The sequence below is a fragment of the Phalacrocorax carbo genome, chromosome 5 (genome assembly GCF_963921805.1).
Source record: "Phalacrocorax carbo chromosome 5, bPhaCar2.1, whole genome shotgun sequence".
In the NCBI taxonomy this organism is placed as follows: domain Eukaryota; kingdom Metazoa; phylum Chordata; class Aves; order Suliformes; family Phalacrocoracidae; genus Phalacrocorax; species Phalacrocorax carbo.
The window spans coordinates 62,609,752-62,635,940 of NC_087517.1; the positions used below are offsets into that span (position 1 = coordinate 62,609,752).

Below are 26,189 nucleotides of genomic sequence, written 5' to 3' on the forward strand. Positions count from 1 at the left end.
CCAGTCTTAGGTATATTCCATTTTTTAAAAAACAATATATAAAAAGCTTTGCCTCAGTATTTATAGCAAAACAGCATAGAGGCACAACACAGTCTTGGTTCTATTATGACTTATTAGCTGTACTTTGTGAGTAAAGATTATTGCAGATATAGTAAAAAACTTTATTATTCCTAGTATTCTTTGTTAGCACTGATACTATATAAACGTTAATATGCACCTTAGGTTTATATCCAATATATGAAATTTGCAAGGCGAGCAGAAGGCATAAAATCTGGAAGAATGATATTTAAGAAGGCAAGAGAGGATGCCCGGACCCGCCATCACGTCTATGTTACAGCAGCTTTAATGGAGTATTATTGTAGTAAGGTAATCATATATGCTTGGTTTGATATTAAAGATGTGTCAGGAGGGTGCGTATTAGGGAAGCTAATAACTTTTTTTTTTTTTTAATGTTTGCAGGATAAGTCTGTGGCCTTTAAGATTTTTGAGCTAGGGCTGAAAAAATATGGGGACATTCCAGAATATGTACTGGCGTATATCGACTACCTTTCTCACCTTAATGGTAAGCTTTAAGAGGTCTAATGGAGCATTAATGTTCCTTCTCTGTGAGTTTAGTTTCAGGCCGAGTTCTTTGCATTTTAGTTTTGATTCTTCTTGAAGAGCAATGAAACCTCTTCATAAAACTTGGCAATTAATTTGGGGGAAAAAAAGAAATCCATGCTCTTTTGTCCTTACTGAACTTCTAGAAGTGCGTTGACATTAGATCTTGATTCTGCTGAATAGAGGAGAGTGAGCTTTCCAAAGTGCAACTCACTTGCGTTGCAGCAGTTTGACAGCATCTGCCATGAACAGTGGGAGTACACTGAGAAACCTAAAACCCGAGGAAAAAGATCTCTAGGAGGTTGAAATCGGCATGAGAGGAGTGATGGGTTAATTGGTCCCTACTAGAATCAGTTTAAACTCGTTCTTCCCAAACAGATGAGATGAGCAAGATACAGAAGCAACATGGTGAATATTGCTCCTGCTTGGAAGTTGCCGGGGAGCTGGTTTGCAATGCAAAGAGCAGGGCACGGACAGGGCAGGCAGCTCCCTGCCTCCCCCGGCACAGGGGGCTGGGGAGCCCCGGGCAGGAGGTGGCGGTGGTGGCGGAAGGCCTCTATGTGGGATTCCCTGATGCAGGAGTTATTAGCGAGGTTACAAGAAACCCGAGCTGCTGTGGGGAGCAGGGGCTAGAGAGACCTTTGTGTGGAACTGTCCTGGTCCATGTTTGATGGAGAATTGGAGAAGAGGGAGAAGAGCGGTTCATCCCAGGCTCTCCCCCGCCCAGTCCTGCCTGCCAGATACCCACTAGATTTTCAGATTTCTTCAAGTATTCAATGCTCTAGCCCAGTATTTGTATTATAACAACACAGAGGTGTAACACAATCTGGGTTTTATTACGAATTGCTAGCTCAGTGTTGTGAGCCAGCCTGACGCCGCTGGTGTGAGCGGTGGCTGCGGCTAGCCGTGCTGCTGCGTCTTCTGAACCTGCCGGTGCGTTCCGCAGGCACCAGGCACATGAATCTCTCCTGTCAGGCTGCAGTACCCTTTTTCTTTTTTTTAAGGCTCTGAAAGTTTGAACAGATTTAGAGCTTTTTTTTTCTTGTGTCAGCTGGAACAGATTTTTTTCCAAGTCAAAATATATTTAATTTTGAAAGAAATTATTTTAAGTCTACGTGAATATTTGCAATGCCTTTCCATAGAGGGCCGTCAGAAAAAATTGTCTTAAAGCTTGCCATTGTATCGCTCTGTCTTAGCAATCCAGCAGACTTTACTGAAAAACAAGGAAATTGAGCACTAAACTCCTGTAAATGTAAGATATGATAAAACATACAGCGAGAGAGACAGGGCAGAAGCGAGTGGTTTTAAGAACAAAACGACCAGCCACTGCATTCCCCCAGCTGGTGACGTACAAAGGCTGACTGCTCACTGGGGACCGGGGCCGATAAGTCTGGGAGGACTTCTGAGGAATATGCAAGTGTATTAATATTGCCCTAATTTAAAAGGGAAGTAATGAATTGAAACACCAAATTTAAAATTACCGACATATGCCATTGTGATAATTAAAGAAAATGGGAAAACCTAGACATCCTGAAGAGGTGCCAAGCGATAGATGTGCTCCTATAAAAGAACCCGTATTAGGATCGGTTTGTTGCTATCAACAAAAATAGATTTTCAAATAACAAATTCACACTAGAATTTAACATTGGTTAAGTTTTATGTAGGCGTTCAGATTTTTTTTCTACTTACTGAAATTCAAAGCTAGGTCTCAGAATGTCAGCCTTCTGTTTAATTCAATGTACATATTTCTTTGAATGGACATGATTTTAAATTGTCTTTAATATATTTTACTCAGTGTGATTTTTCTTTTTTCTTTCTATTTTTAAAGAGGACAATAATACAAGAGTTTTGTTTGAACGTGTTTTAACTTCAGGGAGCCTTCCACCTGAGAAATCTGGGTATGTCTACAAAAGCAGTTTCACTGTGCTAAAAGAGATACATAATCCCTTTCAACTACAAACATCCCAAAGAAATTAGAACAGTGAACAGCAGGACAAAACTAGGTACAGCTGTTCCTTCCCCCCTTCACGCTGTCTAAAATAGCAACAACTGTGACAGATTTGTGAAAGTCCCCATCCCGCTGGCAGTGAAATCCATTAATTTATTGCCTTTAAAATGTCACTGACGCGGTATGTTGAGGACAGAGTGCAAAATCCTCCTGCACGGTAAGGACTCAATGGTTTGAGCAGGTGGTGTGGCTAATGACGTGTATCGCTCCCCAGAGAGATGCTTGAGATAGATGGGGAGAGGGAGGTGAGACCATCTTTCGGGAGCACTATGTTAGAGAAGGTGAGTCAGGAATTTATTGAGGAGAATGCTGAACAACTCCCGGCCAACTGAGAATAAAATAGGGAAAGAACCAGAAAAGACTTGGATTAACCACTCACCGCCACATTTCCATTACTACTTTTTAAATTTGTTTCTCTGAAAAAGTGCTTGCTAAACCCTTTACGGTCCGAAGGTTCACCGTTATTTTCCTGGCAGACATAGGCATCAAAACTAAGAAATCAAACACGGCACTGCTGTGCACGTTCGTTCTGCACTTCAATTCTGATCTTTCATGAGAAATATTTTTATGTCCATTTTAAAAGTGAGAAAAACCAAGACCTTAAAAGCTGTATCTTCTTCAAAGGTGAACTCCAAAACTAAAATGAAAGTTGAATCAAGTCCAGAAATACGGTCAGATGTTGCTTAAGTTACATGTGAGATTTTCCACAGAGAAATGAGCAGTGACTCTATATACTTTGGGCTACGTAAAAATCTGAAGTGCTGCCTGTTGCGTTACAGGGTATTTTATTGCTCCTGCCTGCTAGAATATGCTAGTCTATGCAGATGAACTGAATCATTATCTATGTTGAAAAGTCCTTCACATACCAGGATCAGAGTGAAATTCTGTGTAGCAGGATGAGTAAAGCGTATCTTACATTGATGAGAAAAGCTCACCTCAAATGCTGAAGTCATTTACACCAGTAGTCCTCTCCTTTCCATAACAAAGTCCTTTACGATCCACTAGATTGAAAGCTTTTGCAGAAATACATAAGGCACTGGGCAGGTAATGCATGTTATAGATGCACCTAAAGTAAATAATAGAAATGGTCATGTGTCCTCAGATTACCTCCTTTGAATCTCTCCTCTCCTGTGTCTCTTAATTGGGTCGTGATGAGTAGTTCTTTCTCCTTCAGCAACTGTCTCTTCTATCTGTTCTTTTATAGGGAAATCTGGGCTCGGTTTTTAGCTTTTGAAAGTAACATTGGTGATCTAGCTAGTATCCTGAAAGTTGAAAAACGGAGATTTACAGCATTCAAGGAAGAATATGAGGGTAAAGAAACAGCTCTGCTGGTGGACAGGTATAAGTTCATGGATTTGTACCCTTGCTCCGCTAGCGAACTGAAGGCCCTTGGTTACAAGGTAAGTGGATACGAGCACTTGGTTTTACTGTTATTCTTTTCAGTCATTGCAAACTTCAGCAATTCCTTGTTTAGGACTTGCCTTACAGTTCCCATGGAAAGGTGGACATGTTAATGCCATCACCACGCAGCCACAGGCCTCGCCTCAGGCTTAATCCTGAGCTCCTTCAAAAACCAATGTTCTTTTGGAAGTTTGTAGAATCAGGTCCTCTGTATGAAACATCGCTGACTGCCCTTCCGCTCCAGCTGGCAGAACTCCGCTCACTTCACTGAGAACCGTACCAAAACAAACATACCGCAGTCCCAATGATTGCTGGAAATGGCTGAGGAAAATTATCTATAGAGATCAGTGGCTGCCTGCTTTTTTTTCCCAGTTGTTTATTATGACTAAAGTGCTCTAGTGTTGCTGTTCAGATTCTGAAGCCTAGGCCAGACACCTGTATCTGGTGGTCTCCCATCTCGTTTCTGACCCCATGTATTTCAACTACTATGTTAGTCACGTGGAAGGCCATAACACTTTGGGAAACCACTGGAACAGAATAAAATGGTGGGGTTTTTGGGGGCTTTTTTTAAAGCATGATGTAAAATAGGCTGCCAGAGAAGCAGAAACAGTTCTGTTGAGGAACTGCTGTTTGCCATTTGCATGAACAGGAAGAGAGCCTTCAATTCATGTCTCAAAAATTGTGCCTCAGCTTCCATTTATTTCTTACACAGAAGTGATTTTTGAAAAATACGGAAGCCAACAAAGGTAGCAAAGCAGCTGAATTTTTGGTCTTCATGCAGTTGTAAATAATCTGATCGTAGGTGGAAAGAAGAGGCACATTGAGCCACTGAATACTTTTCTCTTAATGCAGTCGGGACAGTTATTTTGAAGGTACAGGTGTGCTTACGAGAGAGTATGTGTTGATAAAGGCATGTGAGGTGGTGCGTACCTAACGTGATGCACCCCTTGGGCTCATTTCTAATGCTTGTAACGTGCCAAAATAGAATCCTACTTGAACTGATGCTTTTCAAGCCTGCTGACTGCCTTATGCTTTATTTCTCTTCCAGCTAATAGCCATCTAGGGAATGAAATGAGGGAGAAATGATAGTTGTGAAGGCCTAGTGGTCTGCACCTGTTCACCTAAATCTTTCTAACCTAAAAAAAAAGGAGCCACTGAAAAATGACAAATATGGTCCCATTCGGTAACAAAACCAAGTGTTTCCGCTCCCAGCTGGGACACCGTAGGACTAAAATGTTTGATGAAAACATGCAAGTTCTGCCCAGATGGTCTTCTAAGAGGACATCTGAAATTACAATGATAACAAAGTGAGAATAGGCGACTGGGCTAGAGAGATGTTTTGTTCTGTAATTTACACAAGCCAAGCTCAGTGCTCTCTCATTGGCTTTTGCAGGACGTCTCCCGTGCCAAGCTGGCAGCTATAATTCCAGACCCTGTGGTTGCACCTTCCATCGTGCCTGTTCTCAAAGATGAAGTAGACAGAAAACCTGAATATCCAAAACCAGACACTCAGCAAATGATTCCATTTCAGCCAAGACACTTAGCACGTAAGTCAGGCGTCAGTCGGAAGTGGTTATATTTCACCTGGTGGCAAGTTACTAACCCGTGTGTTTAGCAAACCTAATCACAGAGACTTTCCCGGGCTTCAGTCATCTAAACATGTACTTAAATTTTAGGGTGTTATTTAACTGGATTGCTAAAGGCATATATATTTTACGTAATACTAAGGTCACATGGAAATAAGAACGAGTAGTTTGGGGTCTGCTGAATGGTAATAAGCTGTTATACACACTGCTTATAGGCTTCAGATCACTGACTAAACAGTATGTAATTAGTAGAGGCAAAAGTGACAGGGTAGTAATTACTTGCATCAAAAAGTAATGCTGCAAAAGCAATGCAAGTCTGGCTGTCTTGCACTGGCTTCATACCGTTTTGTTTCCCACAGCTCCAGGTTTACATCCCGTCCCAGGCGGTGTATTTCCTGTTCCACCAGCAGCTGTAGTTCTCATGAAGCTCCTGCCACCTCCTGTTTGTTTTCAGGTTTGTTTTAATTAATTCTGAAAACTTCAAGAAGTTGTAGAAGAGATTCTGTTTTGACAGAACCGCAATAACACTCCATTGAAAATCATCTTCTGAACTTTTTTTTTTTTTGGTAACAAATCAGGGTCCCTTTGTTCAAGTGGACGAGCTCATGGAGATATTTAGAAGATGCAAACTGCCAGACAGTAAGTTACGTGTTCGCTCTGGAGTCCGTGATAGTGCTGCATATGACTTCGTTTTACATATGGATATTGCTGTCTAAAATCCAGACCGTATTTACAGCTGTGTAATTATTATTTAAGAGCGTGCTGCTGAAGCGGCCACCTTTGTAGGTCGGAATCTACATAGCGATGTTTGTATTTTTAACCGTGGGGAGATCAACAAAAAGTCAAAAAGCTGAAAAACACCGCCTGCTACTTTAATAGCGCTTTGGTGGTAACCATTAAGAGAAAGAAACAAAGATGTTCAGAATATCCTTTAAACAAAGCAAGGCATTATTTCTAGCAGCACTGTAACATGATGTTACAACTTTGCAGTTCAGTAACTTCATTGGTAGGCATAACTCTGAATGCGCGTTGTTGCGGTGCTTGGGAGTAATTCCAGAGCAGCATTTTCTGAGCTGCTACAAAGAAGGTGGTAGAGTTCTGAAATACAAAAACAGGACAGAGCCATACTCCAGGCTTCGTGTAAACTATGGCAGGTGATAATACGCTACTTTTCACCCATTCTGTTAGTTTAAGAAGCAAACGATCAGAGAGAAAACAAGCTAGGATTTAATTTACTTTAGAGTGAAAATAAAACATCTCTTCAAATTATACCTGGTATTTTTGAAGCTTTCTCCGTTGATAAGCAGAGACTGACTTGCTCTGCATACCTTCTGATGAACTAGCTGTCCTGTCTCCCCAGCAGGCTTTCCTGTTTTATTAAGCTTGCAAATGACCTCAGTGCTTGTGTAAGGGGAGGTCTCAAGCTGACGCAGCAGCATTTACTTTGTAATTAGTGTTTGCCATAGCTTGGAGTTTTAGACAGTTGAGAATTAATTCTTAATATTTGTAGAACAGGGTAGGAAAACATCTCATGTTCCACAGATCTCCACAACGTATCAGTCTTTGTGTCCCTGTTCTTGGGCTTGTTTCTAATCAGGGAATTTAGTTTCACAAATTACATTAATCTTTTTCTCTTTCTAAAGCTGTTGATGAAGCTGTACGAATAATTACCGGAGGCCTACCTGAAATAGCTGTGGAAGGCAATGGACCTGTGGAAAATAACGCTATGCTTAATAAGGCTGTTAAGAGACCACATGAAGATTCTGACGATGACGAGGAGAAAGGATCCGTAGTTCCCCCTGTACACGACATTTACAGAGCACGACAGCAAAAGAGAATCCGGTGAAACAAGTTTGGAGTTCTACCGTGGCAGACAAAGACTTGCATTGAGTCCGTCAGTCTCTTAAAAGTCAAGCATTTAAAAGGGACAGCTGCAAACAAACAAACAAAAAAAATCTTGAAAATGGTTTTGTTACTGTGGTGCCTCTTCTCCCATATGGTTCTTGATCTGAAAACAGCCGGAACAACCTTAGAATGTGCTCTGAACAAAACCAGGTTTTCAAAGCCAAAAGTGCAAAATGTCAAAACTGCATTTTGTTCTTCAAGGGTGTTCACATCTACCACTTGAAATCTTGTGGGTTTTCAACAGTTTTATTTTAAAAACTGGATGGCTTATACTTGTGAAGCATTTTTAATTCACATTTTCTGGAAAACAGTTGTTCTCAGTTTGTTCATGTAGTGTCCTGCCTTATTGTTTGTTTTTATTTATGGCAGAATGTATGGGATCTGTTTTGTAGTTGAAAATGGAAAAAACATTCCTTTAAAATAAAAGGATATCCATAACATCATGCCTCATTCTGGTTTTATTCAAACACAACAAGTTACTTCTTAAATATTACTCAGCCACTTCAAAAGCGATGTTAATAAGACCATCACAGGAAATTGATCAGAGCATACATATTAGAATGAGCTTTTTTCCATTTTTTTCTAGAGGATACAGTATACTTTTGCTTTTAATTCCATGACTGTTTAAAGAAGACAGCATCATAAGACAAACTTGGTACATATTTCTATTGTGGATTGTCCAGGAGCATTAGCGAACACGGTCTGTTCCTGGATAACTGCATTGGTCTTCCACTTAATGTACAAAGCAAAATGTTACTATATTAGCTACATAGTTTAACCTGTTATTTTCAAACAAGCTAACAAAACACTACATGAACTCCCGAAGCAGTTTCGGTACATACTTCAGCTGTAATTGACCGTTCAGAACTGCACTCTGATAAGACTTTAAGAACCCCTGTGGACTACAGGAAATTCAGATACCCCGACAAGTTGAACACCCTGCCCAGCACCTGCAGCGTCGCTGGCTGTACATCAGCGCTCCTACCTACCGGACTGAAAGGTGAAACAGCCTATGTATAACCATTTAAGTGTTCACGCGGAGGTAGGGTCTGGCCTCATCAATCCTAGAATTTCTTTTTTCCTTTGCCACTTCACTTCATCGTATCTCGCTATGTCTTTTACAGAGGATGTAGACAAACTATTTGTCAACCTGGGAAAATCACTAATGTGATTTACTGCAGCATTTATTGCAGGCTCTTTACATCTTTACTGCCGAAAGGCCTACACCACCCACCCAGGGAGGCACTCGTCCCCGCTGCGCGTACCCCCGCGGTGAGACTGGCGCCACGTGCGGGTACTGCACTTCTTTCTACATGAAGCCTTAGGATCAAACCCCTACTGCGAGGAGAGACGGGGCTTACTGAGGCGCCCTGTGAGCAACACGCATGCGCGAGTGGCAGCACAATCCCTGCTTTGATGGCAGAGCAGGGAGGAGTTGGCCGTCGTGGACGTCCGGACACTGAATTCCAGAACTGGGAGCAGCCCTCTCCTAGATTAAGCACATACAGTTTTATCTATTGATAACGCAGTGCCATTCACTCTGGCATCGGTCATGTACTTTTCAAAGACTTTGCCGAGTATGTTGTTTCACCATGGTGGTGTTCCTCCCCACATCCTTGAGATCATCCCCTACAGCACCTGAATTTTAGTAGTATGCATAATTCACAGGGGCCTTTAAAGGCAGCTTCTAGGCAATACTGAAATATAAAATAACAGCAGCCATTTATAACTTCTGCAACTCTCAATTAGCAAGAGCAAAACCAGCTTTGTCTTGGTTATTTCTTTCATTTATATCTCTATCAATAATGTTAGTGGTAGCTCTTTTGTTACGCAGATGACTGAATTCATTTTTTGGAGCTGCAGAGCTATAGGCTGTATTTTGAGGTGGATCTGGCGCTAATAACGAAGTACAGTAAGCAGATGCAGCAATCTTGAAGACCTCTGTAGTATCCTTTGCCGAGTCAAACAATGAAATAGACCACACCAAAAACACTCAGAACGTCTTTTTTTCTGGCTAGCCAACCTACTCGTGTCTGAGTTATCAAAGAAAGATTCAAAGGCAGGTGTCCATTTTACTATTTGAATCCATTTAGCCAAGAGAAAAATCACTTGTCTGAGCCAGTGATCTCCTATGGGTTTTTGGTGTTTTTTTTTTTTTCCCTCAGGGAAGGGGGTTTGTAATGAATGAGAAAAGTTTTGTTTTATAAGCTAATACAGAATAAAAGGTCTTACTTATCCCACCTTCCTCCAAACTCAAAGTTAGTGCAGCTATAGCCACACTGACATTTAAAGGCAAACTGGAAAGGGAAGCATCAACGCTGGTTCATAATCAACCGCTTCCTTCTAGAAGGAAGACAGACCTTCTAGAAGGTCTATTATTTTGGTTGACTGGTTGATTAATAAAATGAACGCGGATGTTGGCAATAAAAGGGCCCTTTATTTTACATAACTGGTTGGGATTTTTAAAAGAAGCCAACACATTCTACTGTGGGTAGTCTAGCACTTGGGACACTCACTGTTTACAACTATGAACTTTGCTTTCATAAAATCATCATCAGATTTTTATTACTGTAAAACAGCACTGTGCTCAACTAGAGGAAAGTTTCAAATGTACTTACCTCCTAGCTGAGTCTGAAATTGCAATAAAGTTGTAAGATCATTGAGCTCTTCTGTGAACATTTGTCTATATAACACGTAGCTAAATAAATTCAAAACCTACAAATATTTTAAGTTTTGAGAATGCCTCTACAAAGTGAAAAAAATCTTCTACTGAAAATATTCCCTGTATACTCAAACTAACATTAAATCATTCACTTCTCACAGTACATTAAAATCACTTATACTTCCGATAGTGCTCTGCACTTCCTGGATATTGTTGAAGACATGATTGAATATGCAACCATCGCCAGTTGTAGTTTTAAAAAAACAAGTAAAATTTTCAGCCTAAAATTTCACACACTTTAAATCCACCTTCTGAAAATGCAAAGGATTTACTTTAAAATTAGTATTTCACATAAAAAGGAGTAAACTACTAGCAAAAAAAAAAAGGTAAGAAATGCCACTTTTATCAAAACATTTTAGCTCTGCCCTTCTGAAGTCTTTACAAGAGATAAATACAGCTGCAATCTATAAGATTGCCACCTTTGTAAGTACTGTACATAGCAGAGGACAGTTACCCAATAACCAGAAAATTTGCTACAAAAATATATTATGTGTTTTGTAACATTTGCAGGTAAACAGCAAAAAAATGCTATTAAAAATGCAGTAAAATGCAGAAAAAACTAGTAGCCTACCATACTAACCATAATGGTACAATAAAGTGCTGTTTGGCTTGGTTTTTTGCCTGTTAAAGTTCCTCCTATCTAGGACTTCTCAAGTTTTTCAAGTAAGATTTTTTTTTAAAGCCAAATTGCCCCTTCTGGGAAGGACCATTGCTTATCTGCTCTGGATTAATTAAACTAAACTCACGGTAAATTGGAGTAAAATGCCCTAAAATGAGCCACTTAAATACAAAGTTTGGTTCTTAAACTTGTCCTACCTAGCATCAGCTCAAAAATCTAAAAACTGCAGCCAGAAAACTACCAAGACATCCCTCCCCAGGTTGCATACATACATTAAAAATGCATCTCTCGCTCATCATTTACTTCAGAACCCCTTTTGCACCTCATGTGTTTTCAGTCATCACTAGTGAATTAAAAGGAACCAGTATTTACATGGAAAGCTGTTTTCCTAGACAAATATTGGTGCAATTTTTAAAAATAGCTGACAATACCGTATTGGTAGCATACAAACTGGTTTTATGATTCTTCTGACTTCCCTACAAGTTGGGATTCTTCCTTAGTCAGTATTTTGCCAAGGACTGCATCATAGTAAGGGCTGAAGACCATTTTGTTGTAGTTGACAAGACGAACATACTTGACAGCAATCTCTTCCAGCTCTCTTTGAATAGGGCCTAATCCTCCAGGAACAGCAGGCAATGATTTCTGATGACTAGATGCAAGATAGTTCTCCAGAAACTTTTCAATTCGAGAATCTGGAAAAATTGGACCAAAGGTTTTGGTTTGTTTTCAAAAGAGACAGTCAATTAGATACAGTGTAATCGCATGTAAAACACAGAAAGCCTGAACATAGCGAGCAAGTACTGGAAACATGAAATGGGAAACCATGCACGACATGCCACCAACAGGTTTACAAAGACAGACGAGTGGTCACTCGAGAACAGAGCAGCGTTTTTGTCAAAGCTTACCTATTAGCTTGCATATGGTGTTCCCCGGATTGGCCACTGCCTGGATTTGTCCTTTAAGTCCCGTCTCTCTCTCAGCTGAGAACGGTGTGAACCCATGCTGGGAAAGGCAGCTGTTAACTTCAGCACACACCTTTTCACCGATGGTGGCCAAAGACTCCTGCAGGTTAAAGGAGCTAGAGAATGCGGATTAGAGCATTACTTAGCTGTACTAGTCATTCACTTTTTGCTCACCCTTTAAAAGTAAACTATCCAATTACAGTTGCCTTATTTATCAAATGTAATGGAAGAAGCATAATCCTGATAAAGCCAGAACTATAAAGAATTTGTTTTTCATATATAAAAAATAAAATATAGAAAAGTTGAGACGTAAAACAGGGAGGGAGGATAGCATTACAGATTTCCAGCCTGAACAATCCATACAAATAAGAGCTGACTTTCTGCCTACACAGACAGCTCTGACTAACGCAAAAAACAGTTATCAATCCATAACGTGTGCAGCAATCATTCTAAATCTGCAAGCAGCTTACTGTACCACACTCGAATCCTCGAGGGAGCCTGGCCCAAACTGTGAGCACAGCTGGCTGCTTGCACTCTCGTGTGTCAAAAACATACTCTGAAAAAAGGAGCATGTACATATCAGAAGAGAACAGGCAAGAAAAGACAGTTCTGTCTGAGTAAGCTGAATAAAAATTGTCAGCCTGGGCTCATAAAGAGCCCTCATCACCTCCTCTACATATTCTGCAGTCCACAGCCAGAGAGAGGCTTAAACTGATTATTTACTAGCGTGAAAACAGAACTACACCTGCCTCTGCGTGACAAGGATTATACAATACTCACGGAAGATGCATTCCGGTGAGCAGCACCTTGACAATGGTTTTGATTTTCTCAGCAAATCCAGGCACATCAACGAGCACCGAGCCTGCTGCGCTGAACGTGACCAGAAGGATAGTCCCGGTCAGGAGGAGCTGCTCCAGCTCCAGCTGTATTTCCTGGAAACGGGTCTGGTCCATCAGCACTGTCTGCAAAGGACGAGGAAGCCAGCACAGAACAGAGTCAGAACGCTGGGCTGGGAGTGACACTGTGATGCCTGCCTGTTCACAGCAGCGAAGATGAGACAAAGACACAGAAAAGAGCAACGCATGCTGAGCAGGTGAGTAACAGGAACAAAGTGAAACGAACTAACTCCTCTTTTCCAACTAAGTTAGTTTCAACACTGAAAAAGAAGTACCCATTAGAGGAGCTACAAGAGCTCCCAGTGAAGAGATGACTGTTTTAGTATTGTATTTGTGCAAGGTTACAAATCCAAACAGCTTCTGTTATGTCCCAGAAATAGAAAAGTAGAACAAGCACAGAAATCAATTTTTCTGTTAAACACCTACTTCTGGAAAAGGCCTGTTTACATGATCCCACTTTAGGAGCTTCAGATAGGCCTGATTTTGTACAGCAGTGGAGCACAAGGGGGAAGCTCCACCAGTGGCACCATCAGCACTGCAGTGGGGAGGCAACGTTTTACATCTCAGCTTTGCAAGATCATCTGCTGCTTCTTGCAACCACCTTGTGACAAGGTCTAAAGAATCTGGAAGAGCGGGGGGGGGGGGGGGGAGAAAAAAATAATGTTAAGAAAACTCCTTTTCAAAGTTAGGTTTTTCCACCAATGATTTCTAAATAATCCCATTAGTTACTGTTACTCATACCCATAATATCAGTTATTGACATGCATTTCATTTACTGCATTAAGTGGAACATCTAAACCAGAACTAAGACCACACAGCTACAGGAAACTGGAGGTGAGATGATGCTAGCTAATTATGCCCTACACTGTAGCAAAATGAAACTAAACTCCAGTGTATTGAGTGCAGAACTGTTATTCCAGAAGATTTTTTCAAACCATGGTTTTGGGGCACAAGCTGTCATTTACCATATGAATTCTAGAACTTACAAAAAAATGTGATTTATTTTCATGATCTACAAGCAAAGACACGCAGTTTACTGGGAGGTCAGAGGGGAAGAAAGAAAGGAACAAAGTCATACTTGGCTGCTTCTCAAGAAACTCCTGAAACTTCTTTCTTTCATATTCAGCAGACTGCTGCATTAATTTTGGCCTAATACTACTGACAGCGAAGTTTGCCATATCCATTTTCATTAGGTCTAATACAGAGAAAATTGCTCTAAACAAACAAACAGAAAAAGTTATTCAAGGCTGCAGATGTTTAAGAGATACTACTTACAAGATTTATTACAGGTTGTCTAAGGAAAGAGCAAAAACATGCATGGGAAACATTAACATTAACAATTTAAGAGCATGAGACAGACAGAAAGCTTGAGCAGGCATGTACATGCATGCATGTGCATCTTCCAAGTAGGAAATAAAAATTGCTCTCCTGTAAAAAAGCCTCCATGGAATTAACTTTACTAGCTCCATAGATTATATTTCCCAGGATGTGCAATATTGTATGTTGAATACATCTGGATTTCCAAGACTGCATACTATCTCTGTTGGTAGCCTATAAAGCCAGGCTCGGTGGGAAGTGAATAATCAGACCCGGGGGGGGGGGAAGGAAAAAACCCAAACCCAAATAAAACAAAACACACACGCAAAACCCACACAAAGAAAAGCACCTTCATTTCAAAGCAACATAATTCCTGCTGGCAATACTTCTGCCAAGTCAATCCTGAACTCTTGGAAGCTTATCAAATTAGAAAACAAGGTTAATGAAATTTAACCTTGAGCTGTTCAACTGAGAACACGGTGACAAAGCAGAAGCCTCTGTGCTCCCGGGCGTGGTATGTACACTCCCTTTAGAACTGGAAGGTCGTTATACAGGGAGTGGGATGGGGGTAAACAGAGCTCAAACTGGGGGAAAGGAAGAATTGGTTGGAGATCAGTAATACCTTTTTCCTATGCTCCTGCTTGTTTTTCTTCCCTTCTGCTGACAATATTAAATTCTGCTACAAACTGCCCATTCACCTGCTATCTGAAGGCTAATATGCATTTGGTATTTACGAAAATGTTTTCCATTGACATGCAGGAGCCAGACAAATATTCCAATTCACCAGAACAATGATGGTCCTTCTTAAAAACTTCTGGAGCATCTCTCCCCTTCACACCCACAACTATATCCCTTTCCCCATCACTCTTTTTTTCTACAAAGGTTTGTAGCTTGCCCTGCTGGAAGGCCCCCCCGCTAAAATTATTTAAGGGACTCTCAACATGATTAATAAATATAATTTCAGTACCTGAACAGAGGAACTATTTCATTAATATCTTTCAGTTTCTTAATTTCTTCATCTCGAGCTGGAGCACAGAGAGTCCCCATCATCCCAATAACAAATTCGACCAACTTAGAAATGTCAAGGGCCCCATTCTCTGCTTCCTGTTTTATCAAATCCAGATCAAGAACTTCTGTAATCTGGTTTCTCAGTCTAGTATGGCCAGGCAATAAAAAAGACAGGAGATTCTGAAATGGAAAGTTTTTAACAGTGCATTAGTTCTACATATCAAAGACAACAGTTACTGAACCACTTTTTATTTAAACTAATTGCCCTTTACAAGTGGAATCTCTCTTTTTTTTTTTTTCAACCCAACTACTCACCAGCTCCAAGTGTTTCACCTCATTCTGTATGGCACTGAAGTTACTAAGTGGTAAATACTCTATAGTGTAGATCATACTTAAGCCTACTGTACTTGGTTTTGTCACCCAGTGTTGGGGGATCTCACTGATTCCGTAACTAATACAACTGTCATAACGTGAAGGAAGCTTGGAGTTATGAAACTACTTTTACTTACCTTTTACTCGTCTTGCAAGGTTTTGCATTTGTTTTTACATTCAAATTTCTCCTCTGGGGTTATACAACTTTTATATGTTCACAGACAATGATACAGTAATGAAAAAGATCAAGAGAATCCTTTATAAAAAGCCAAACTTCAGTCACTTTTGCCCATTTATATCAATGCAGCTACACAAATCCAGTAAGTTACCTTGATATCACACCATCTTACCTCTTTAATTTCTCCCAATAGTTTAATTGCATGGTCATATGTTGGTGGATCCTCCTTTAGCTGAGCTTCCAGACAATCCCAGAAAGCTTTATGCACAATATCCCTTACTTTTTTTTCTAAGCTGTGGGGAAATATGACCAGTTAAAAAGAATGATATTTGCCTCTGCACCACCTTACATAGATAACCTGCAGCTCCTGAAGAACAACATGTAATAATATTAATATAATGTAATAATGAATATATGATGATTAGCAGAGAAGAGATCTGTCATTTTTAGTTACTCAGAAAAGCAAGAAAAACTGGACACAGGATTTGGAATGGCTTCTATCATAATAAAGGGTTACGTACAAGCACAGGCGGATACAAATTAAAACCTTCAAAAGTATCTATCATATGCTACCTCTAAAGTAAACAACTGGAAGAAAAAAAAAAGCTACAAAAAATTACAGCTTATCTTCAGAAGACCAGTATTCATCTCCTTTTCAAAAGCCTGAGGAAATGCAGTTCTACTAAGTAAAATTCATTAAGGAAATCCAACAGAAATGAAGTAAGTTCCCTGACATAAAAGGTTCTGCGTTTCAACGCATAAATATTGAGCCTACTCTGAGAAAAAGGCCCAGCTCAGCTCGTGTAAAAAAAATAAATTAATCCCACTGCTTCAGTACCAATTCCTAATTCAAAATACTGAAAGTTATTCCTCTTCAGCAGGTAGGCTCCTGTTCACACCGAAGCAGTAAAATGCTGGCACGTACAGGCGCGCACAGAGTGCCCACAACAAACACCAGATTCCCAGGGCTCTGACTCCATGCACAGCTGAGGCAGCGCCCAGAGGCACTTATGCCCCGTGGCCCTCTAAGACCAGGCAATACGTGCTCTACTGACAGTGTGTGCAACTGCAAACACAGACACAACTGCTTTCTCCTCCGGCCACTTGCCTACATGTACAATCACGCTGCGGGGGACTTGAAGCTGTACGCATACACACACACAAAACATTTAATCCAAGGAAGCTTCCAGAGTCCCTCTTCAAGCAAAATGTGAAGGACTGCTCTTTCTTTTCTAGGTGGCAAATAGCTGTACACAAAACCCTCACAAAAGCCAAATACAGGGATCTTGTACCAAAGCAGGCCTGGCCCATCACAAACCCCCGGCACTCGTGGGCAAGGGGACCTCTGCAGTACATCTGTTTCTGTGATCAGGTGAAGAGATGCAAATCAGCCACTCTGGTGAACAACTACCACCACTGCTCACCATCAGTGAGCAAAAGCATCCAACTTTCCAAAGTACAGCATAGGTCCCCAGTTCCTTCCCTCCTTTTTCCTATATTTTTAAAGAGGGCGAGGAAAGAAGAAATGATGGAAAAAAAGAAGAAAAGATGGAAAATGCTAAAATCCTTCTTCCCTGAAAAATGATGAGATTAATTTTATGGCACTGAGGCACACCAGAAAAGTTATCCACCATCACAGCACATTTTCACATGACAAGTTCATGTGAAGGAACAGAAGTGGGCACTGAATAGAACAACACTCTCTTAACTGTGGGCCTTTAGATGAAGAATTTATACTCAGCCAACTACCGAGCAGAAAACACCTGATGGAAGTACACCTGATGGAAGTTCCCCCAAAAAATGCTGGGACAGAGAAGATAACATAGAATGGGGAGAATGAGCTTTACGTGTCTCAGGTGTACTTTCCAAATGTTTGCTTCGGAGGCAGAATCTGTGCAGGCTAGGGACAGGTCCCGGTTCATGGGACCACACATGAATTGCATGTGACCTGCAAGTAAGGCCACAAAGGAGAATCAGACCACACTGCCAGCGTCTGCCTAACAGACAAGGCAGACACTGAAAGACAGTGTGGAGGAGGCAGATCAAATCACTGCTTGAGCTCTAAAGTATACGAGTCTTGATGGACAACAGACGTCTATTGTCCTGTGCTAGCTCAGTTAAATGTTGTTTGTCCTCAGCATTTAAGAGGGCCACAATTCCGTTTCCTACCAACTCAGAGGCTGAGAGAAGTGAAAAAAGTATAGCAAAGACCCTCATCTGCTCCGTTCAACCCCACTCAAAGGCAATTCCTGCCAGGACCATAAGATTCAGTGTATTTAATCATACAAGCACATTTTCTTTGGTTACTGTTGTTCAGCAGTCTACAGCCACTGATAAAACACCACTGGTATAATATGCTAGTGTCAGAGCTGGAAAGACAGGAATAGTCCAGGTGAGGAGAGAAGATAGGAATGTTCCCATTATTGCCTTCTCAGTCAGGGATGATTCTAGTTCCAAGCAACATCCTCTCATTACTAACACTAACGGGAACCACCGTCACCTTGTTTTGGTGGAGATAGGCATCAGACCTTTTGTCTCAGTATGACCACTTTCTACAGAAGACAACCAATGCCAGTCTTCTAAGAGCCACCCATAGCATATTCTCTTGCAGCACCCGTGAAGGTAATGTGCTCTGGGGTCTCTCTGAAACGTAGACACCTACGGACAACACTGGTTGCAATGTGGACCAAGTTTCTTCCATGAAGTATGCACTCATCTTTCACAAATTAACCCAGGAAACACACTGTCAGCCACATCTCTCTGTGTGTGAAAGAAAAAGGAGCAACAGATGAAGCATCTGTGGACAGGACTAGGTCAGCTATGCAGGCCAATATGTGACTAGACATCAAGGCCTTTTCTGTTCTCCCTCTCCCCTCTCAGCAGGGGATACGATTACTGTAGGTCAGAAAGAAAAGGAAAGACTTCAAACCTAAAAGGAGAACGGACTAGGACTAACCTAATAAAACATAGGAATCTCTTCCCCAAAAAAATCCCTGGAGAAACAGAAAGTAGTCTCAGAAAAAGCTAAAATGATCAGTTTCATCTTACTCCCACAGGAGGAGAAAGCTTAAAAGATGCTAAGAGCACTACTTGCATCTGCAGCTACACGTGGGTATTGAGAAGACTGGAGTCTCAGGCTCCTGGGGCAAGGGGACACCAACAGAAACCACACCACACATGCTCAAACAACTACTCCAAGAAGTTCAACTTTCATGCACACACGTTTCTGAGGAAGCAGAACTGCATGCTTACATTCTTCTTATGTTCTTTCCTATCTCATGTCAGGCACTGTCAGACAAGATACTAGCCAGAGCCATTACCCGATCCACTAGAGCTGTTCCGCAGTTCTACAAATGCAAATTTAATTTATCTATCTGTTCAGTAACAATCTTACCTGTGTTCTGGTAATTCAGCTGGTTTTATCTGGAAGTCTCCATTAACAACAATTTCATGTGCTAATGCCATGTTGGTTACTCCCTTAGCTGTTTCCATGAGCTCTTCTATTGACACAGGCCGAGGAGGACTAGCTGCAACATAAATTAAACTGTCAGGCAGTTATCTATAAAAGTCTGTGGAAAAAAGTGGTCTGCTAATATTTTTGGACCCTTTCCACCTTCTTGATGGTACAAAGGGCCAAAAGACAGTAACATCTGAAGATTCTTCTCCTTTCCTTCCCTTCCTCTTCCCATCTGGTGGATGACGCAGATTTGGAGTATTACAGGAAACAAAGGAGTGAACCCAAGTTGATATTCTGGGCTCAGTATGTCAATTGCTTCCAAGTTCCATCAAGCTCTTTTTAAAAACAAAAACAAACCTCACACCAAAACCCCAGCTTCTTTAGGATTGCTTAATACATCTTTCTCCATACTGTAGGAGGAAATTGTTAAAAATACTAGCATTTTCACTGCACTATTTCCCCAGTTACTGTGCAGATGTTGCCATTTTAATTTTATATTTTTCAAGGAAGTGACTTCATCCCTAAAGCTATCAGCAAACAAACCACCATTAACATTAAGCACTAACATACTAGTAGCTGATTATTCTACTTCCAGTGCAACTGGCACTTCTCCAAGCTCTTTTTCCCCAGAGGCCATCGTCCGAGTGGCAAAGGACATCAAGACCTAGTCCCAGCACCAATGCCTAAGACTTATTCCTCTAGCAGGCATTTGGGACTGACAAGGATGAACAAGCAGCTTCAAATTGGGCCCTTGGGCATACAAGCAAGTAGGAGGAAGCGCCAAACCTGAAAAAACAGGCCAGTTTTCATCAGGCATGAGACAAAGGTAGTGGTGACTGTAGAAATCAAGGAGGTAGCAGAGCAACAGGGATAATTTCAGAAAACTTAATTTGCTTCCTGGATGCAGTGAGAATTACAACTCTTAATTGCTCTGGACTACGTAACATTCTCCTGAGACACTACTGGCGTCACTGTAGAGCAGGAAGTGTCACAGGCCTAAAAACAAGTCAACATAAAGGCAGAGAAGGTGGCAAGGGAAGGGCCACCAAAGAAGAGCCATGCTGTTTAGTGAGTAATCCCATCCCCACTAAAGCTAACTGAAACCTTTTGCCACTGATTCTTTTTGATAAAGATTCCTCCTAGCTGTGCTAGAATTGGAGCAAGCAGTGCTTGTGGGTGCCCTGCAATGCCTTGACAAAAGTTAGGAGAAGCACCACAGCTCTTCCCTGGTCCAGGTATTTGAGAAAAAGCAGGCAGCTAGATCATTAGCTTGCTCTTTTCTTTTCACAGCACTCTTAAACCCTTATTTCCTTGTGCTTGGAGCTCAATCTTGCACAGTGACTCTGGGAACACAGCAAGGATTGATATTCTGAGAACCAGCAGGACAACAAAGTTCACAGCTGAATGAGAGTGCTCTTGTCAGACAGCCAAATGACTTCACTCCAGCAGTGGATGCACTAAAAGCTAAGACTCTTTCATTTACCAAAGAATGCTCTTAAGTCATGTTACTTCATTCTCATATTAGATCTGCTCCCTTACAAGAGGGGAGGGCTTGAGACCGACTTCTTTGTGGTACAATGCAGTGCAAGACTGTGCTATGCATTTTACTTCCATGTGTTCACAGCCTCTCCCCACAAACACACCTCCTTTCCTACCAGGCAACCAGCAAGATGTAAGAACATAAGCTCCCTCAGAACATCTCCTCTGTGTAACATGACACTAAACAAAACACTAAACCTCAAGTAATAATGAACACTATTAAAAAATAAAAAGAATGCAACAAATAAAATGTTACATGCTGAGACACTCTCTACAGAAATTTGGAACTAGTTATCTGAGCAATTCTGCCTCTTTGAACTGAACCCCTGGGACCAGAAACTTCCCCTTGGTTTTATCTACAGATCTGTCAGAAATAATTGGAAGCCACATTGCATCCAGCTTCTCATGTTAAAAGCAGAATGACAAAGAAAAATATACCCTAGGAATAAACTTAAAACATGCAGTCCTGCTTGACACTAAAACTAGTGTAAGGATTAAATATACAACTTTCCATCTGTATTGAGAGGGGGGTGACAGGACATTACTTTGTTGATAACAGCCTTCCTTGCCCTGCAGTAGAAACAGAGGCTGCAACAATCCAGAAGATTCAGCCAATAATGCAAACAGCAGCAATAGTTTAGCTGGAATATACCGGAGTAGTGCCCATCCCTTCCGTGAGTGCAGACACGGAAAGTATCTGAGATACATGTGGCTCAGAGCAACATGGTCATTGTGAACAATTAAGTACTAAAAAAAAATGGGGAGAAAGGTGTTACAAACAGTAAAAGTAAAAGTAAAAGCAAGTGATCAGGAGTCACACAATATTTAATTGCAAAACAGTCAAAACGTGCACAGAATGCTATAAAATGCCATGATTGTCTCCACCAAAAAAAAATAGCATTTACTTTTTTTTTTTTTAAATAAAGCAGATTTGCTTACACTTCGGTGTATCATCTCTGTGCGACCCTGGAGCACTCTGTCGTATTCTTTTTCTGATAGACTGATCTGGGTTGTCTAAGCTCTCCTCTTGACCATCGTCCAAACCACTTGACTTTTCTTCACTTGAATGTGGCTTGTCAGGATTCTGAGACATCTTCAGTTGGTTCTTTTCAGAAAAAGGAAAAAGATGAAAAAGGAAATGAATAAACCCTTTGTTGACATGCCTGAGTGGGAAAACATCACCAGGAGTTCTCCTGATTAAGAAAAAAATAAGAATAAAAGAAATCTTATGAGGAATTATATGACGTCATTCCCATAATGGTAGGGGACCTGGACTCAATGACTCACTTCCCATCTTACACAAAACGGGATGCTTTCAACACAGCTACCATTTACTTAATCTGCATTCCTAGCAAGTTCTCAAAATTCTGAAACTGTTCCCTCGCCGTAATGCATAAAGATGAGAAAATATATATTTTATTTTCTTTCCTAGCATTGCTTGTAACAGCAGTGAAAAACACCTTCAGAATAGTATTACAAACATATTTTACAAAAAGATCATGCCAAATGAGACATTTCCCCACTACATAATGAAAAAACTTTCTGAACTTAACGTACTCCTGAACTATGATCTGCCCCAACTGCTCCGAACTTAGAAGTTTTCACTCTGAGCCATCCAAATGCATTAAGAAGCAAGAAAAGGACTAGAGATAAATTAAGACAAAATTCTACCCCCACATTTTCATTCCATGCAAGAGTCAGGATTTATGCATAAAATGAGGATTATTTAAAAAAAAACAACAAAAACACTAAGACAGTATAGAACATAGTTACAGTATTTAAAATATTAGTTTATTAAACATTAGATATTAAATAAGATTTATATTACATCACCGATACCTGCAGTGTACCCAGAGTTACACTGAAAAAAGGACCATTAAAAAAGCATCTCACCATTATTCCATATTCATATGTCTCTCTGAGGAACGTAATCTGCACATATTACCATTGAAAACTCTCTATCACACAAGAAGCTACTGTTCAGACTTCAACTTTACAAAAATCTATTAAAGAGCATATGATGTCTCTAACTCAATAAATAACATGGATGTTCAGTGAAGTGGGAAGTCAAGAAGAGTCTGCCTTTCAAAAAAAAAAAGGCTCCTGGAAAACCAACAACTTCCTCTTTCACCTGGTATCCCACCATCCCTGCTTTCAAAATTTGAAGGAAACAAGCTCTCAGCAAGAGATACAGCCTCCAGAGGCACCCCACAGCTACTAGGAAAAAATACTTGCAGCATCAAAGACTACACTTGAAGAGGACGCAGCATAAGCAAGCAACAGTGTACAAATATAAAATGCAGCACTGAGATTTTTTAAATTTTCATACAACAGCTGTAATAACTAACCCTACTCCATCAGCGCTTAAATTGATTACAACAATGTGATTCTACCAGACAGCTGGAAAGCTCAGTGCATACAAGAAATGGTTTTGTTCTACAGCAATGACTCAGGATCAGCATCTTGCTAGATGCACGAGATACAGAACAACATGCAACACTTCTCCACATCACTGTGTAATTTCTATTTTAGAAAAGAAAACAAAGCATAAAAAGCATGGGATTAATTGCATAGGAAAACTAAGACATCAGTACAGATATTGTTACACCCATATATTAGTCCCCACCTCTAGCTGAAGCAGAGCCACTGATGGCCCTGCCCCAAAGGCTTGATCATCTCCCCCTTCGCACACACAGACAATCCCAGCTGGCACAAGAAAGCAGTAGCTTGTGCACAGCCGCAGCTGTATTGCCACCCTTTTAACTATGGCAGAGAGAGCCTCCAGCTAGGTGTAATGCAAGGGACCAAACCAGCACACAAGTGTGAAACCAGTGGAAACCACTGGTGGGAAACCAGAGATGTGCTCCAGGAGACGCGGATCTCCGGTCTAGCGGACAAAAGTTCTGTTACTGCAAACATTCTAGCAGCAAGAGGATGAGTGGCTCTGTCAGTGGAGAAGCAGTTAATAGGGAAGATCATAGCAACAGCTGCAATAGAAATGATAAGACTAGTTAAGCAGAGGAGGGAAATATGTTGTTGAATTTGGCTAGAATAAGAGTGTTACCATAAAGGCTTCCACATTCATTCAACCAGACCAGACGGTTGTTCTTCCTATCCATTCCCTTCCACAAAGCATCCTTCTGAAGTCAAAATACAAAGAGCAAAGCTGACTCAACTAAGACCCACTTATGTCTTTAATGCACATGACACTTCAGAGTGCCTTGCAATCTCTCACTGCACTTCATCCTCACTACCCTTAGAAACATAGAGAAATATTATATCTTACTTACAGAGAGGAAACTGAGGTGTGAGTTAAGTTGCTTGAGGACTCACAGAAGATAAATGGCAGGGCCAAGATGATAATCAGACTCATGATGACTACCCTCAGCTTTGCCCACCAAGCAGACTACATCCTAAAATATTGCTTTCCATAAAACAACAGCTCAAGAGCTAGTCTCAAAAAAAACAATTTCATTTAACTACCACTTGCTAAAAAAAAAAAAAAAGTCCTATTTCAGCTGTGGAAAGTGGGTACAAGAACTCCTCGGCCATTCTACCGAATGACTGTTCAGCAGAACAGGCACACTTGTTGGTTTAGTTCTTTAGTTTGCAATAGTCTACTCTTTTCTGCTGGATTACTGCTATTATTTGCCAGAACACATCTAGAACAAAACCTCTTTCCACTAGGTAAATAAAAGCTTGACAATACCTCTTCCAAAAGCATGATCATCATCTTTCCTTTCACAGAAACAATTCCCATTCTTAATAGAACAAAGTCTACTTCTTGGCACTTTCCTTCAGTTTATTTTTAATAAAAGGGGAAGGGCAAAAGAAAACACAACAAATTAAAATTTACACAAAGTATTTTCCACAGGTTCTTTTCATCGAAGGTCCTCAAATTATCTGATGCACACCTGCATTAAACTTCACTGTACTTCTACGGAGCACGCACAAGAGCGAAGCAGTTCCTCCTAACTCGAAGCGCAGCCCCACTGCTCTGCACAGGCTAAGGCTCGGCAACCCCCTTACCTGCAGGCCAAAGCCCTGAAGGCCAGCTTTCTCCAAGCTGTGCTCCAGCACTGAACCCTCTCCTCTTCCCTCTCTTCACCTGCCGCGTCAAAACCTACTTCCCCTTGTAATCCACTAAAAGGCAAGCCACACCTCAGCTCCGTGTGGTGAAGCTACCGCCTGTCCCCCTTCTAAATTAAAATGGATACTTGTGAACTTCTGCTGCTGCCCCTCTCTGCAACCTGCCCTGAAAGTCCTGCTCCATCGGCAGGGCCTACCAAGCGCGAGCATAGCGGGTATCGTAGCAAGAACACCCCACCTCACAGCAGCGATGTTACCGCCCACCCCTTACCCTCCCCAGCGCAGGGCTCCCGTTCTCCTGCAACACTTCCAGGCGGGATCCCAAGTTGGACGGCGCTCGCCGGCGCTGCCCAGCCGGGGTGGCGGCGGCACTCCGGCCGCAGACACCACAGCGCCTCGCCAGCGGCCCACGCGGCAACCGGGCCCCTGCAGCGCTGCGGGGGGCCTGCGGGGGGCCTGCGGGGGGCCGGCGGGGGTGGGTGGCTGGGTGTTCTTCCGGACGCCGAACGCGCGAGGCACGGAGAGAAGCGGGGACGTAACGTCCTCCTTCGGCCGGCACCGGACGCCCGCCAGCGCGGCCCGGAGGCAGGGCGGCCCGGGCCCAGCCCCGCCAGCAGCCACGGAGCCCGGAGCCTGGCCGGGCCCGGAGCCCTGCCCGCCGCGGCCCAGCGGCCGCCCAGCCCAGCCCAACCCCGCACCTCCCCGCCGCCTCCGGCTGCCTCCCGAGCCCGGGCCCCGCCGCCTTACCGCCGCTGGGAGAAGGGGCCGCGGCCACCAGCGCTAAGGGGGCGGCCCCGGCTCCCTGCCGCCGGTTCGGTTCGGGGACCCGGGCCGCAGCGGCTGCCGAGCAGCGGGGGGGCGGCTCCGGCTCCCACTCCCGCTCCCCGCCCCGTGCTGGGGGGGCGGGGCTCTGTCCCGCGGAGCGGGCCCGGGGCTGCACCGTTGCCCTCCGCGCCGAGCGCGCCGCAACCACTCTCGGTATTAGGGCTCGCCGCGGCTTCGGAGGGACTGGGGGGGGGGTTGCCTCTGTGTAAGTAAGCGCGGAGCAGCTCCCTACAGCCCTCAGAGCTGCGCCGAAGCAAGGCCGATGGCCTCCACCGGCTCTCCAACACAGCCACCGAGGCGTCCGCCCCTATCGCACGGGGCTTGCTTAGATTAAACCCACCCAGCAAGGGAAGGCGCTGTTCGGGGCCCAGAGCAACCAGGGAAAAAAGCCCTGGCTTTTGCTTGCTACCCCGGTGGGGTGCACTCGCTTACAGCCCCTCCCCGGCTCACGCTGTGAGCACCAGGCCCATGTAAACGTTAGGTACCGTTAGATGAGCCGTATCACACCCAAGCAGAGAAAAGGCCACGCTGGCCCTGCCTTGTACCCACCGGCAAGCGCTCCCCACCATCCTGCCCGGTTCCTCTCTGCAGACTGCTTTTCAGTAGCCTGAGAGCAAGCTTGGCACCAAAGCCCAGCCAGTGACTCATACAGCGCAGCCCTAGCTGCAGTTCAGAACTCCAGCAGGCGATGCCCATAGGCAGGAA

At 42.5% G+C, this 26,189-nt stretch overlaps 2 protein-coding genes across 4 annotated transcripts in view; one reads left to right on the plus strand and one right to left on the minus strand.

The window, feature by feature from the left end:
- The window catches only part of CSTF3 (cleavage stimulation factor subunit 3), a 51,845-nt gene extending 43,907 nt beyond the window's left edge, over nucleotides 1-7,938 (plus strand). Inside the window, exons 14-21 of the mRNA XM_064452794.1 lie at nucleotides 223-366; nucleotides 460-562; nucleotides 2,429-2,498; nucleotides 3,813-4,008; nucleotides 5,403-5,556; nucleotides 5,955-6,049; nucleotides 6,174-6,234; nucleotides 7,239-7,938. Coding sequence (XP_064308864.1) covers nucleotides 223-366; nucleotides 460-562; nucleotides 2,429-2,498; nucleotides 3,813-4,008; nucleotides 5,403-5,556; nucleotides 5,955-6,049; nucleotides 6,174-6,234; nucleotides 7,239-7,441 — 1,026 coding nt within the window. The 3' untranslated portion in view covers nucleotides 7,442-7,938. The remainder of the gene's footprint in view (nucleotides 1-222; nucleotides 367-459; nucleotides 563-2,428; nucleotides 2,499-3,812; nucleotides 4,009-5,402; nucleotides 5,557-5,954; nucleotides 6,050-6,173; nucleotides 6,235-7,238) is intronic.
- A 2-nt stretch (nucleotides 7,939-7,940) lies between these two features.
- Nucleotides 7,941-26,118, minus strand: TCP11L1 (t-complex 11 like 1). 3 transcript variants are annotated; one of them, XM_064452795.1, is made up of 10 exons: nucleotides 26,034-26,118; nucleotides 21,510-21,675; nucleotides 18,969-19,101; nucleotides 15,747-15,867; nucleotides 14,984-15,204; nucleotides 13,778-13,914; nucleotides 13,126-13,322; nucleotides 12,584-12,765; nucleotides 11,747-11,919; nucleotides 7,941-11,533 (listed from the first exon to the last, which is right to left on the minus strand). In XM_064452795.1, the coding sequence occupies exons 2-10, from the start codon at nucleotides 21,661-21,663 to the stop codon at nucleotides 11,298-11,300; spliced, it is 1,554 nt and encodes a 517-aa protein (XP_064308865.1). In that variant the 5' UTR covers nucleotides 21,664-21,675; nucleotides 26,034-26,118; the 3' UTR covers nucleotides 7,941-11,297. The 3 variants fall into 3 exon arrangements, with proteins under 3 accessions (XP_064308865.1, XP_064308867.1, XP_064308868.1); XM_064452797.1 differs by lacking the exon at nucleotides 26,034-26,118 and adding an exon at nucleotides 25,407-25,561; XM_064452798.1 differs by lacking the exon at nucleotides 26,034-26,118 and adding an exon at nucleotides 24,931-25,069.
- Between the last annotated feature and the right edge of the window lie 71 nt (nucleotides 26,119-26,189).